Genomic DNA, 15,078 nt, shown 5'->3' with positions numbered 1-15,078 from the left:
TGATACCGATCAGCGCCGTCCGTTGCACTGACACTAACATTTTGGAGGTGCTCGCTGTGTCCAGTGCTTTCCACTTTCGGTTTGACCACCATCTCATAAAGCCAGTGTACTACTCTTGGCGAGAGTTCCTATCTGTTTCCAATAGCCCCTCTGCAGCAGTACAAGGCAACCGCGGTCTTCCTGGCCCTATCTTCCACATTGGGTCTCCAGGACAGTTTCTTGTCCAGAACAATCCCCAAATATTTAACCCTATCGGAAAGTACCAACGGTATCCTTCCAATCGAGGGAGTTATGAAATCGGACATCTTATATCTCGTTGTAAAAAGAACCAATTCCGGTTTTCCTGGGTTGACCGCCAATCTACATGATTCAGCCCACCTAGCCACAGTATCAAGGTAGCCCTGCAGAACATCGCGCAGGGTGCCCAGAAATTTGCCTCTGACTAGGATAGCGAGGTCATCTGCATAGGAAACCACCCGAAAAACATTGGCTTCCAGCTCCACAAGAAGCTCGTTGACTACCACAACTCAGAGAAGAGGAGATAGGACACCCCTGTGGCGTGCCACTGCACACCTTCCTCTCAATTATGGTCCCTCCCGACTCCGCTGCGACAAATCTGCCGAATAGAAGTTTGCTAATAAATTCAACCAGAGCCGCCTCGACTCCTAATCCCACCAGAGCTCTTTCGATTGCCCCAGGTAAGACATTGTTAAAAGCCCCCTCGATGTCTAGAAAGGCACCCAGAGCAAACTCTTTATGTTCTAGGGACCCCTCTACTTGCTTTACAATCGAATGGAGAGCCGTTTCCGTCGATCTGCCCTTGCAGTAAGCATGCTGTAAAGCAGACAGTAACCCCCAAGGTATCCTCTCCCGTAGGTACAGGTCAATCAACCGCTCAAACGTCTTAGGAAGAAACGACGAGAGACTGATTGGCCTGAAATCCTTAGGAGATACATGAGAGCTTCTGCCGGCCTTCGGAATGAAGATGACCCTAACCGTGTGTCAAGACTTCGGGATATAGTTAAGCCTGAGGCAGTTAGTGTAGATTATGGCCAACCAGCTGCAGGAAATCCCTAAAGACTTTTGAAGTTGCGCAGGAATGATTCCATCCGGGCCCGGACACTTATATGGCTTGAACGACTCTATAGCCCATGTTATTTGACTTTCCCGAAGTGGAATGGCAGGCACTTCTGCATGGCCAACGACCGCCGACCATGCAGGCGAAGATCCCTGCGCAACTGGGACATCGGGAAAGTGATTGTCCAGTAAAAGCATTAGGGACTCCTCGCTACTCATCGACCAGTCACCACTTTTAATCAGAAGATTTTTCGATGGTTAATGTTTCTTTATATAAGTATGCCATACGGCAATTTGTAACCTACCGAAGGAGGACCCGTTAAGGAAAACATTTCTAAAAAAGTATTTTTACTTGCTTCACTGACCGTTTAAACGGTTATGGTCGGCAACAAGGCGCGTCAGTCGCTTCTTCGTTGGGTTAACTGGCGCTAACATCTTTTCCCATCAAGGCGAATCCATTCCAGGTGCTGGTCAAGCGCATTCAACCAATTCGCCGTGCAGAATAATGTCAAGTCAAAAGAAAATTTTCATAGATTTCGATTAACTGACATATTTGGTTTGAGTAGGCACTGATTTGCCCCATTGAATAGGTGCGACCACTCACAAGTCCAAGGAAACTATGAGTTTCAACAGGGTTTGACGATAGGGATGCTGCTGTTAGAAGCGTAGGATTCACATTACAATTGAAATGATGGTTGGTGTCATATGGGACACATCCCATGTAGGACTTACATGACGTATGTCGGTCGGAAAATAATAGTTTAATCTGTTACAGTATCCAGAACGTAGTTGGACCAGCCTGATTCGGATCTCCCTTGGTAATCTGCTTGTCTGGATCAAACTGCTCTGTAGGCAGCTGCCGGGTCTCAACATAGTGCGTACGGAAATGTTTTCTTAACCCTCTTGGAGGGCGGTCTATATCAAGCAGTTGTTTACTAGGGTGTCGCGGTTTGTGGCAATTTGGCAAAAGCTGTCTGTCCACCATTTCGTTATGCTCTTTAACGTTGAGCTCTTTTGCTTCACTATGTAGATGGCAGTATTTTGAAAAGCCTGCAGCATTTTCCAGTGTGTGTTTTTTAGACCACGCGACTAGACTGCTGATGCGTAGCGCATGACCGGTCGTCCAATTGCTTTGCAAGTGGTAGCAGCGTTTATTTATCTTGTTCCTAAATGCTGCCGGTGAACGACTTGAGAATTTTGTAGCGGTTTTGAACTTTGGATACATCTACGCAAACATGCCCCTTGAAGGTGATCGAACGTTACCCCTAAGAAAAGGCGGCCAACCGTAAAACTTTCATTTATCTGCTAAATCCGATGCAAGGGACTTAATGATCTGTTCGGTATATGGAACAGCCAATGTGTACCTAAAAAGTCTATGAGAAAGGGCTTTACAGGAAAGTAGGCGGTAGCGTAACACAATCGACGTGCACATGCAACCGACTTTTGCCGACCATTCAGATAACTTGCGATCCAGCTTTTTAGACAAGGGGGAAGAGGTGAACCTGCTATGTCTTGAAGTAGCGTGCGTATGGCTTTTAGCGCGGTGGTAGTGCTATGCATTTTGCGGAAGCCATGCTGCCACCCATCAGCAGCAACGAAGTATCGCAGTAAAATGAGGGAGCAGGACGGTTTCCAACTTCTTCGCTACTAGCTAAAGGAGTAATTTCGGTCGCTATACCTTACGATCGTTTGCTGTTTATACTGGATTTAGTAGTAAAATTTTCCGTTGTTCTGGAATGACAAAGGACTTCAACGACAAGTTGAAAACATGCATCAGGTAGCTTGCTTCCTCATCGCAAATTTGTCTCAGCATTGGCATGACTAAACCGTCAGGGCCTATCGACTTGGAAGGCTTGGCCTTTTTAATGGCTTTTTTAATCTCTGTGGGGGTCATGGTAAGAAGCTGCAAGCCGTGTTTGTGTTTATATGCCCGTCTGTTTACACGACGTCTATCCTTGTCTACAAATTGCCGGTAAAAGGCTCTCGCGTATTTCTTCGAGTCTGGCAAAGTTGAACCGCAAACGGCGAGGCTCTGGCGACCCCAAGCTCCTCATGGAACTTAGGGGTGGGGAGGGAGGTATGGCCTGAAGGTTTAACGTGGCCATATAAATCGTTCCCGAGATGGTGGGGCTAGCACCTTAATGGTTCTGTGTTACCGGAGCGTACCGGATCTGTATCCGGCAAAGAACCATCACATCGATAACACTCCCCAAAGCCTTCGGCGAGCAACCTTATCGCTACAACAACAACAACATGGATATTTTATCATTTTATTTTGTCAGGTTGAAGAAGGATTTGACGGCTGACCACAATTTACCGACAACCGCATAGACTATAAAGTTCTTTAGGGGGTCATTTCGGTAATACTTGAGTGTAATTTGGGGGTATATTCGGAATGATTTTCGGAACCCTCGAGGTCTGCTCCCAGGGTAATTTGGATGTTATTTCGGAATGATTTTGGGGACTCTCGGAATCTGCGCGTGGTCATATGGGGGTCATTGCGAGATGATTTTGAGACACCCTCAATGTTCTTCCGTGGCCATGTGGGGATAATTTCAGGGACTCCCTCGGTGTAGTTTGGGCGTAATTTCGAGACGACTTTGGGGACTCCTTCAGTTTCATTTGGGGGGAATTTCTGGATGATTTTGGGACTTCGATGACTATTTTGGAGACCTCTCGGGTGCTCCTATAGTAATTTCGTGATGATTTGGGGACTCTTCGGAGTCGTTTTGTGGTTTTTTCGCGTTGATTTCAGAGACTCTTTCGGAGTCATTTTGGAATGATTTTGGGGACTCCCTCGGTAGCCTCCCGGGGTCATTCGGGTATCACCTTTGAAAAAATCGTAATATTTTATTTTATCATTATGCTATATCTAGTTTCCATCGCAATCTCTTCTTTTCTGCATATTACTTTCACAAAATAATTACGGTGTTTCACATCTGCCATGCGCCCCGTGACGGCTTACATTTTTTTATTGTATTTAGTAAGATTTTTAAAAACTAAATTGTGGGATTGTATAACAAAACGATGCCTCCTTTCAGAAAAATAATATGCTTATCTGTTGCTAAAAATATCTAAATTTGTTAGACTGGGTTATTGTAGAGAAAAAAGATTAAAGAATTGCCATCAAATTAATTTGGGTTATGTACATAAAATAAACCAACACAAACCTAAAAAATATGTAAATTACAAAAAAAGCTAACAAAAATTATTTTTAATGTAATATTTCAAACAATTCTAGTTATCTGGTAATGCGCGAGGAGCTAAAATCCGTTCGATATTAAGTAGTATTATACAAAGTGAAGCAATTTATGTGGAATGTCTCAATAAAATGCTGCAGGTACGTACCTACATATTGGAATACATAATTATATAAGAAATCATCTAAAAAAAAAATAGCGCACTCAAAAATAAAAATAAATTGTATGCTCATAGCTTCTAAGTAGGGCCACAACGCGCGGAGATCATTTTTGATGTGCAATTGGTTGGAAAGGGTTCTTTAAATCATGGTTCTCCAAAAATTTAAAGTGACTGGCCTTACGCGTACGCAGTGAGAGCACAATTGTGCTATGAAATGCAAACTTCTGCTTAAAACACTGCCATTTGAGATCTCAAGCCTTGAACTGAGCTTAATATCTGAAAGATACTCTTCAATCGGCCAATTCAGTTTCTTGCAACATTTTTACCATTACAGTTAGTGAGGGCGGGGACGTGGAAGGGCGTACTTCACGATTTTCATTTTTGCAATGTTCTTCCCAGCTTAAACTACATGTTTTATGCAGACCAAACGGTAGATGAATTTTCACTGAGAAGCTTTTCATGGCAGAAATGCACTCGGAGTGCTTTCCAAATCACTGTTTCCAAAATTTTGATTTTGCTTTTCCGGGACGTGAACACAGGATTTTTGGTGTGGTAGGCTGAGCACGCTACCACCATACCACAGAACCGCGTGATAAATGATTAGTACCCCTAAAATCAGTGGACTTGGTATAGTTGAATCTTTCCCATTTCTCAATTTAAACATGCTGCCTCCAGTCTCGCAAAGACCATAGTACAGGTTTACAAGTAGGATATGTGTCCTTTTCTTTCTAACACACTGCCATTTGACACTGAACGAAGTGTCAAAATTACCGGGGTTGCTGTCGTCGAAAGCGATACAGGGAAACAAAAAAAGGAGCGGAATATCAGATATGGGTTGCTGTGATGGTAATTTCTTTTGAACTAATTTAGTATGAAAATGTAAAGTGCACTTATATGGGTCCTACACAAAATTATACAAAAGTCTTCGATTGAGGTATCTGAGGACACGTAGTTATGCTATCATTAAGAATACAAACAAAAGTTCTCCGCGAAAAACAGTTTTTAACCTTGGTCGACTGCAATAACCCGTCCAAAATGTGGAAAGAGGTATAGAAAAAACCGTTTTGTCCTGGTATAAATAATCCAAAGGCGAAAAAGTGTTCGGATTATTGAAACCGTGGCCAAAACGCGTCTATTAATGCCTCCGCCGACTATTTTGGTCATGATTTAGCAATCGTCCCCGGTAATAAAGTATCACAATTTGATAACTAAAATTGTCCAAAACATATGGATTTTAAAGCGAAATGTAATTAAGTGCTCGTTCGAAAGTAAATTAGGATATTTCCTTTGTAATTTATAATTAAATTTTTACGCAGCTTTTGTTAGCAGCTACTACACTTGTTTTGAACCTAAGAATTACAACAGTGCCAAAAAGCATCCACAAAAAAAAACGAACAAGAACAATCATTTTGATCAGGTAAGCGTGGCGGTGTATTTGCGTGCTGTTACACATCCTACTTGTAAACCTTTACAATGTCAAAGAAAATGTACCAAATGTTACGATCTTTGACTTTTTGATTTTAAAGCATTTTCGAAAACATTTTCCCGATAAAAGTTGTATTGGGTGTCAAAACACCCCACTTACATTGAGTTTATGCTGATAGAGGGTGTTGATTACACAGGCCGACAAAATTTAACCAACATTCAGATCCAGAAAACCAGACTATATATTCCCTCGGGTACCGAGTCACAGACAGCCCCGACAACTACAAACCACCCCTATCATACCGCAAGCAGGCTAACCCACTTAACCCTTGGGACAGCGTTTACCCGCATATATTTCTTACAATGAGCCTTATTTATCTATATATCTCACACCACAAGTGGGCTAACCAACTTAACTCCTAATCCACCAACCTCCCACGTATCTCCTGAAGAAACATGAAAATTTCAAAATGCGATATCTCGGCGAAAAAAAGTATATTTGAGCAAACTCAACGCCATTTGGAAGAAGAATACTTGTATTTAAAGATGCGATCCTTTAATTTTGGTGAAATAAAACATCTGCAAGGCTACATAACCTCAAATATGGGCAAAAACGGTGTTTTTTGCACTTTTAGGTTAGGATATCTCGAAAACCAGAGCTGATAGAGCAATTTTGAGGCCATATTTCGATTCATCGCATCAATATACTTTGAAAATATATAGTCCGGTTTCTGGGTCTGAGATGCTGTCGGCCTGTGTTATTAAACAAACGATACAAATTTGAAGAAGTTCATAAGTGCATCTATTTTATAAAAATATCTGAATATTTTAAATTTTCAATAATCTTATAGTATAAACGAGCTATTCATGCAACACTTGGTACATCACAACCTGTGATCAAAGAAGATGAAGAGAATACAATTTTCTTCAAAATCGACGAACTTTACGATGTACATACACAATTTTTAAGCGATTTGAAAACGATAGTAGCACACGAAGGTGGTGACGTATTAATTGGTGAACCCTTTAAAAGGCTCGCCGACAGTTTCAATTTGTACAGTGCATTTCTACATAATTATGGCCAAGCCATTGAGACAGTAAAAAAATGTAGCGCCAATAATCCGCAATTCAAACAAATTGTATCCACAATTGTTGTTAATTTGCATACCGAACAATCGCTAACACTAGAGGATCTGCTACATAAACCGGTAGCGCGTGTACAAATCAACGCATTGGTATTTAATGATTTGCTGCGTGAAACGCCACCCAATCATCCAGATCATCAGCCTTTGCGGCAGGCGCACAAAACTATACATCTGTTTTTGAAGCAATTTAATGTGGTCAATCAACGTTTACCCTCAGAATCGAATAAGAATTTGAGACGTATGGTTAAGAATTCATTTATTGTTGAATTAGTTGATGGACATCGTAAATTGCGGCATTTGTTTCTGTTCAATGATGTTATTGCCTGCGCTAAGTATAAGGCATCTGGTCGTGATCGTATCGACTATGAACTGAAATGGTTTATACCATTGAAGGATGTTATTGTGTTTGAAGAGACAGATGCTACTGCTGATCTCAAAGAATCTAGTCCTGCAAATATATTGCAATTAAAGACGCAAGCATGTACAGTACGTGATCAATTGTTGCTCGAAGAGAAGGATGAGAAGGGGAGAAAGTCGAATGGAATGCGTTCTGGTGATAAATATCGACGTAAATTGGCTGATTTAGAATCACAATTAGTGTTGGCTTCACCGAATTTAGTCTTCCGTATTGGAAATAAGGCAACTAATAAAACAATTACGTTCTTCTTAAGTTCGGATTTTGAGCGCACACAGTGGATTGAATCAATTATGTCACTAAAGGTCAGTAATGAACAGTAATGTAAAATAATTTCGTGAAAATTTTATAGGAATTTGTACAGAAAATATAATTCCAAGTAATAACTTCAATGTTTATTGTATATTTGATAATAAAATCTATATACAGTAAAAGCTTCCTTGGGCGGACGGTTACCGTCAACAACCTTTCGCCCGCCCAAGAGAGGTGTCCGCTCAACGATGTGGGGAAATATTTTTTACATTATTTAGTATTCACAACCTTCTATTTTAAAGACTAATTTGTATATTATTCTGGGCCCTTTTCTCGTTATATGATCCGTGATCGAAATCAATTTTTTATATCGCAATAGCTCCGAAAGGGTTTATTGGATTAAGGAAATATGTGGTAGCCACCAACCAGTACTCATTAGATCCATAACTTATTAGCAAATTACGAATCTTTTGACAGTTTTTGGTTTATTGTTTGAGTGAAATTGCTCGATACGTCATCGTATAACACGAAACGGGCCCTGTTCTAAAAATTATGTAAGCCCGTGCTTCGGTTGAGGTCTTGGGCCTCAATAGAATTGGAAGGGTGGATCAAGGGCGCCGAAATTCTCTCACAGTGTCTCAGTGTCCGCCGATAATAGGTTCGTGTCCACTCAGTAGAGGTTTTTCATCCCATTTACTATCCGCGTTCGACCAAGAGAGTGTCCGCCTAAAGGAGGGCAATTTGTTATGAAATTGTACCTACAACTTGATGCATGAAAAACTGTCTGGCCAAGGGAGGCGTCCACCAAATAGAGGTGTCCCTTAGGTGCGGATTGTTTTCCGAAACTAACCGATAATGATCACATTTGCATAGCGTCTGTAATATTAATGTAGTTAACGAACGTGCGGTGCCACGCCGCGAGACAAGGAATTTCTTTAATTCATTATAACTCCGCGTCTATTACGTTTAGATTGAAAATTGTTTGGATATGTAGATTATTTTTAAATACCCTTTGCCGCAAGCAGATACCTAACACTTTTGCGGGATTAAGAAGTAGGTGGAAATGGCCGAGAAGGTTCATTGTGGTCATATCAAATCGTTCCCGAGATGGTGGGGCTAGTACCTTAATGGTACTTGTTACCTGAAAGTACGGGATCTATATACCGCAAAGGACCATCAATGTCGATAACACTACCCACATGGGGCCGACTTAAATACCCAATTGATTCAAGGAGCTGTGTAGCACACCCCTTTCAAGGAGATTCCAGCGCATTTTATAGCTTCTGCATCCCAAATGTCAATCTCACCTCCCGGGGCGAATCCTGTTTCTTTAAAGCGAGAAAGGGAAAACAAAAAAATTTAAAAATGCGCGATATACCTCCGAGTATATTTATATTTATGCCGAGAGAAGAGGGAGGAAATTAAGGAGGCAGTTACTACCTAGCTCCTTACCTGCGCTTCGATGGGTGAAAGGTTGGTGCAAGAGCGCTTAATTGGCAGACAAGGCGATACACGTGTATATCAATGGTTCCGAAGTAATCGAACGAGTAGGGTTTGCGGTATACATTGCAGATCCGAAAAAAAAACAAATCTTTCAAACTGCCATATAACTGTAGTGCTTTTCAGGCGGAAGTAGTCTTGACTAAAGCAGTAGAAACACTGGAGTAGCTCAACTGCAGACTAATTTCACATTGACATCCAAGGAGGAATTAAGGCTATAATCTCTCACAGCACAACATCTTAAGTGTGTTTGAGTTCAATCAATCCCTGGAAAGAATAGGGATAATGAGAAATATACATATAAATATATTGGAGCCCTTTGCATATGGTTGATAAAGCGGATGAGCTTGATAAATAGGGCGCATCGCTCAAAGCTTGTACCGTAAACGATCCAATCAGATTGGGCCAGCTTAAAAAAAGCCGAGAGCTACACATGATCGACGATGCAGGAAAGGCTTGGAACCAAGCACGGGTCTGCAAAGATCATGTGTAGGTCTTACAACCTTAGATTAACAAAGTTACTCTTATCATTGAAAAGAATAAAAAAAAATAAATAAATTTAAGGCGCGATAACCTCCGAAGAGATCTAAGGCCGAGCTTCTCTTCCAATCATTGAAAAGAGGGGACTGAAAATTCATGGTGGGTATCTGACAGTACACAGCTTTCCGCGGTCACATGCTTTTAAATTTGGCCTAGTCAGTGATAGCAGATGTAGGAAGTGTGGGTTAGAGGAGGAAACGACCGATCACGTCTTGTGCTCGTGCACTGCGCTTACAAGGCTAAGACTCCAGCTATTAAGAGTGGCACAGCTATCAGATCTAGAAGTAGCATAGGTCCTAGAAAACTTCTAGTATTTGCCAAGAAGGCGGATATATTTTATAACATGGTCCTGGTTTCTGATAGGGTTTTATAGTTCGGTCGTTGAGCAAACTTTTGGTAACACTATGGACTCAATCAGTCTATGTGAGGTCCTCACGGGCGAGCCAGTTCAATCTTACCTAACCTAAGAGGGCATTTAAAGAGATATAGAGAAAGACATAAGGAGAAAGAATGGAAGAATGAAAAAAGGGAGAAGGGGAAGAGAAGATCGAAAGAAAGCCGGGGAGAGCGAGGCAGAGTTTTAGGGAAAAGAAGGGAATGATAGTAAAACTATAGAAAAACGAAGAGCCTGCCGGAAAGAAATTGGCATATTACGTAATAACTTAGATTTCTTTAGTTTGGTTCTTGTTGAATTAATGCAAGGATTTCCAATGTCGCATAAATTAATTTAGCCAAATAAGAATTGCAGTATTCATTCGCTTTTATTAGACAAGAAAAAGAGTACTTTACAAAAGACCGATATATACATATCAGGATCAACTAACTGAACTAACTTACAGCGCAAAAACCTGCTGGGTCATATGTATAAAAAAAGGTTGCCATAAATGTTGAAATGGTATTTGACAGTGATATCTCAGCACTTCCACTCATTGTCTAATACAATTTCAGCTATATTTTAAAACTCCTTGTTAATCAAATGTTAAATTCATATATTGGCATAGAAGTATGTGCCGATTCCTATTTAATGGCTCTGTACATATATCTGCAATTTGATCTTCGGTACAAATATATTCCAAGTCGAAATAGCCTTCTTCAAATTTTTCCCTTATGAAGTGATATTGGATATCAATATGCTTCGTTCGTTTGTGCAATACCGGGTTTTTCATTAGTCGGATCGCGCTTATATTATCCACGTATAGCTTGACCTTGAAATCGTTTTTCCCTGACAGCTCGGCCACAAGTAAATTTAACCAAACTAGCTCTTTAACTGCTTGACAGGCGGCTACATACTCCGATTCTGTTGAAGAATTTGATACTGACTGTTGCCTGATTGACGCCCAACTAATAACACCCGAACCAATATGGAAGACATAACCGCTCGTTGACTTTCTAGTATCTGTGTCTCCAGCGTAGTCTGCATCGCTAACGTGCCCCTTATGTACTTCATGATTCGTTTTACAGCATTAATATAAGCTGCAGTTGGTCGCTCCAAATATCGGCTCACGACACCTATAGCATAACTGATATCTGGCCTTGTTCCGATTGCCAAATACATCAGACTGCCAACGCCTTATCGATATGGAAATGATTTTTTGTGCTCGTCGTTTACAAAATCACTAAGCTTTTGATTGCAGTCCATCGGAGATGATATTGCTTTACAATCCATCATGTTAAAACGATTTAAAACTTTCATGGCATATGCTTTTTGGTGTATATGGATTGAATATCGGATAACTTTTCAATTTCAAACCCGAGAAAATATTTGGCTTCAAATACTTTTACTTCAAAATGTTGTCGTAAGTATGAGATGAGCACATCAATTTCGCTCTCTTCGTTTGTTGCTAACAATCCATCATTCACATAGATGGCGATAATGGTTATTTCATTGTCCTACTTACGAACAAACACACATGGATCTGAACTTCTAGGCTTGAAATCGAATTTGCGAATGAAAAACGAGAATTTTGGTTCCAGCATCGGGAAGCTTGCTTAAGTCCATATAAGCTTTTGATTAATTTCCATACACGCCCACTCTTGTCTTCATAACCATCTGGTTGTTTCATATAAACATTTTCCTTTAGTTCACCGTACAAAAAAGCTGTTTTAATGTCGAACTGAATTAGCTTCATTTTGTGACTCGCTGCCAAAGCCAAAATTAATCGACACCATACTGTTGTGTAAAACCACGAACAACTAAACGCGCTTTGAATCGTTCAATCGTGCCATCTGGGTTTTGCTTCACTTTGAACACCCAACGGTTGTCAATTACCTTTTGATCTTTCGGAGCATCAACTAGTTTCCAAGTGCCATTAAGCATGAGGGATTCGTATTCTTCGTCCATCACATGCTTCCACTGTTGCACTTCTTTTGAATTAATTGCCTCCTCATATGATATTGGTTCACACATTAACGCCGAATAACCTGATTCGATCAGTCGACTTGGTGTATTAACTTTTGGTCGAAAATTATATCGCTCGTTTTGTCGCGATTCATGATCATCACACGTCATTTGTCAAAACATTTTCTTCTTTGGAAGTGATTTCATCTTTATGTTCAGACTCTTGCTCACAATTGTTGCTGACCTCGCTATCTTCAATTTCTGATTCTTCGTGAATCACATACTTTACGGGTTGCTTCTTGTTTAATCGAATGTTGCAACTCATAAAAACTTTTTCGCTACATGGATCATACAACCGGAAATTTTTATTTGTGGACTCGAAACCAATTAAATAAACCTTTTTTGCTTTTGGGTCCCATTTCTTACGACCCGTTTGTTTCGGAATCTGTACAAAGCATTCGGTTCCGAAAATTTTTACATGACCCAAATGTGGTTTGCGATCAAACCATTTTTCATATGGCGTGCTTCCAACGCAATTGCTGTTTGTTGTGTGATTCAATAAATATGTTGCTGTGCGTACTGCTTCCGGCCATAGTGATTTCGGCAAACCACTTGCAATGAGCATCGTTCTCGCACTTTCTTGGACAGTACGATTGTCACGTTCGATGCGACCATTTTGTTCGGGGGTGTACGGCGCGATGCCTTCAAGCTGAATACACAAGTGGTACTAATGACTTCGAGTGACTATAAGCCTCATCTTTTTAATTTAGTAAAAACACAAAACGAAAACTAGTGGCTTCATCTTTCACTAACATAAAGTAGCGAATACCACCTACTCCATTAATTTCACTCGGGCCGCACAAGTCTACATCCATATATTCACCTCTTGCTGATGCTCGCTTAACAGACGTTTTGTGTGTTGCTCTGGTCATTTTACCATATACGCAATCTTCGCAAAAAAACTTTCATTATCAGACAAACTGACACCAGTAACTAGACCATTCTTACACATTTGCTTGATAGCGTCAGCATGCACATGTCCCAAACGACGTTGCCAATGCTGCAATGAAACAGCGGCAACGTTTGCATATTCATCAATATGTAATCGAAAACTACTTTTAATTTGATTCCGTTCGTTGCGTTTTCCTACGGCAACAACTTTGTTCAACTGGTCGACAAATTTGCAACCTTCTTTGTCGATTATCACTGTGATACCTTTATCTGTTATCATGCTTGTTGATAGCAGATTTTCGCTGAGTTCCGGAACGTACAGTACATTTTCTAGACGAACTGGCTTCCACTGATTGTCTACTTTTACATCAATTAGAATTGTTCTTATTCCTTCGATTTGTAAGCAACTATTATTTGCGACTTTAACTTTGCTACCGTTTGTGTGCTTTCGTAGCGTAGAAAACCATTCTCGATGAAATTTCATGTATTTTGTTGCTGCAGAATCGACGTACCAACTATCAGATTCCTTACCTGGTAATTCCATTGTTTGCTGTACGGAACACCATGCCATTTCACCACCTTCTTTGCTGGTTTTGCCTGTAGATTTTCTTTCATATTTTGGACAGCCTTTATCTCTAGCCCAATGGCCTTTCTGCCCGCACGCATTACATCTCGTTTTTTGCTTCAAATTATCAATTTTTGATTTCGGATTTGAATCTTTTCGATTATATAGTTTCGGCTTAGTTTTTGCTGAAAACGCTGCGCTAACACCAGCTGTTTCTTCTCCATTTAGTCGATTTAGATTTTCTTCTTCCAACTGTAAAGATGACATCAATGCATTAATCGTTCGATTTTCTTTAGTGTTGTACCACACTGTTTTATAATTATTAAAATTTGATGTTAAACCAGTAATGATACGTGCCATCTTTAATCTATCGGATAGTTTTTCATTTTGCTGTTCGATTTCTGACGCTAGTTCATTAACTCGAGCTACATACATAACCTGCTGCCGATTCATCATCTCGCATTTTCACAGTAAAAAATTCTTCGTATGAAGTCATTGCTCGGATATGGGAATTCTTTTCATAAATGCTTCCAAGCTTTTCCATCATTTTTTTTGAAGTTTTACATGTTAAAACAAGTTTTCTATGCTCAGCATCCAACGACTGGATAAAGCATTCATGGCTTTTCCCTCGTTTCGCTCAAAAGTATTCTTCACTTCTTGAGTTGCAGTTGTGGCTGGCGCTCTGTCTTCTATATTATCAGTTAATGCACGTGCTTTCATGTAGGCTAAAACTTAAAATTTCCATAAGCTGTAATTAGAGGAGTTTCTTAAAATATGGCCTGTGAAATTGTTCTCGTCTTTTCTGTCGCCGAAAGAATCCATTTGAAAGACGACTGTGGTTGTTGCAATTTATTCTTGAGGTGGCTAAATTTCTTTTTTATTGTCGAAGCTTATTGGACAAATTTCCTGGGCCCATAACCTGTTGAATTAATCCAAGGATTTCCACTGTCGTATAAATTAATTTAGCCAAATAAGAATTGCTGTATTCATTCGCCATTATTAGACAAGAAAAAGAGTACTTTACAAAATACCGATATATACATAACAGGATCAACTGACTGAACTAACTTACAGCGCAAAAACCTGCTGTGTCATATATATGTATGTATAAAAAAAGGGTTGCCATAAATGTTGAAATGGTATCTGACAGTGATGTCTCAACAGTTCTCATAGTATTGAAAAAGTAAACCGCAGTGAAGGCATAATTCAGAACCCGATAAACATGTAATACAAAGATGGAAATGGCAGAATAAAATTTTACATGGAATGACGGAAAGTCTTCCAATAAACATCAAGAAAAGAATGCGCTAAGTATCGCATGGATGTTTAGAAAATCAATCCGGTGATAGTAGTTTTGTTTCTAACGCTTCTTCAGTCCAAATATAGTTCAGACTGTACAATCTGCCTCCTAGGAGTACATTCACAGTGGGCTCTTGGTATTCGGTTAGTCGATTACCCGAATTATTCGAATATATCACTAGTCGACTACCAGTATTCGAGTAGTCAAAAC

At 40.2% G+C, this 15,078-nt stretch overlaps 1 protein-coding gene across 12 annotated transcripts in view; it reads left to right on the top strand.

Moving 5' to 3' along the window:
* Nucleotides 1-15,078, top strand: part of RhoGAP1A (Rho GTPase activating protein at 1A) — a 143,302-nt gene that overhangs the window by 94,695 nt on the left and 33,529 nt on the right. For all 12 annotated transcript variants that reach the window (XM_067783023.1, XM_067783024.1, XM_067783022.1 and 9 more), the window contains 2 exons: nt 4,319-4,417; nt 6,714-7,727. In XM_067783023.1, coding sequence (XP_067639124.1) covers nt 4,319-4,417; nt 6,714-7,727 — 1,113 coding nt within the window. The remainder of the gene's footprint in view (nt 1-4,318; nt 4,418-6,713; nt 7,728-15,078) is intronic.

This window comes from Eurosta solidaginis, chromosome 4, assembly GCF_040869045.1.
Source record: "Eurosta solidaginis isolate ZX-2024a chromosome 4, ASM4086904v1, whole genome shotgun sequence".
Taxonomy (NCBI): Eukaryota; Metazoa; Arthropoda; class Insecta; order Diptera; family Tephritidae; genus Eurosta; species Eurosta solidaginis.
This window is presented reverse-complemented; position numbering and strand designations above follow the sequence as displayed.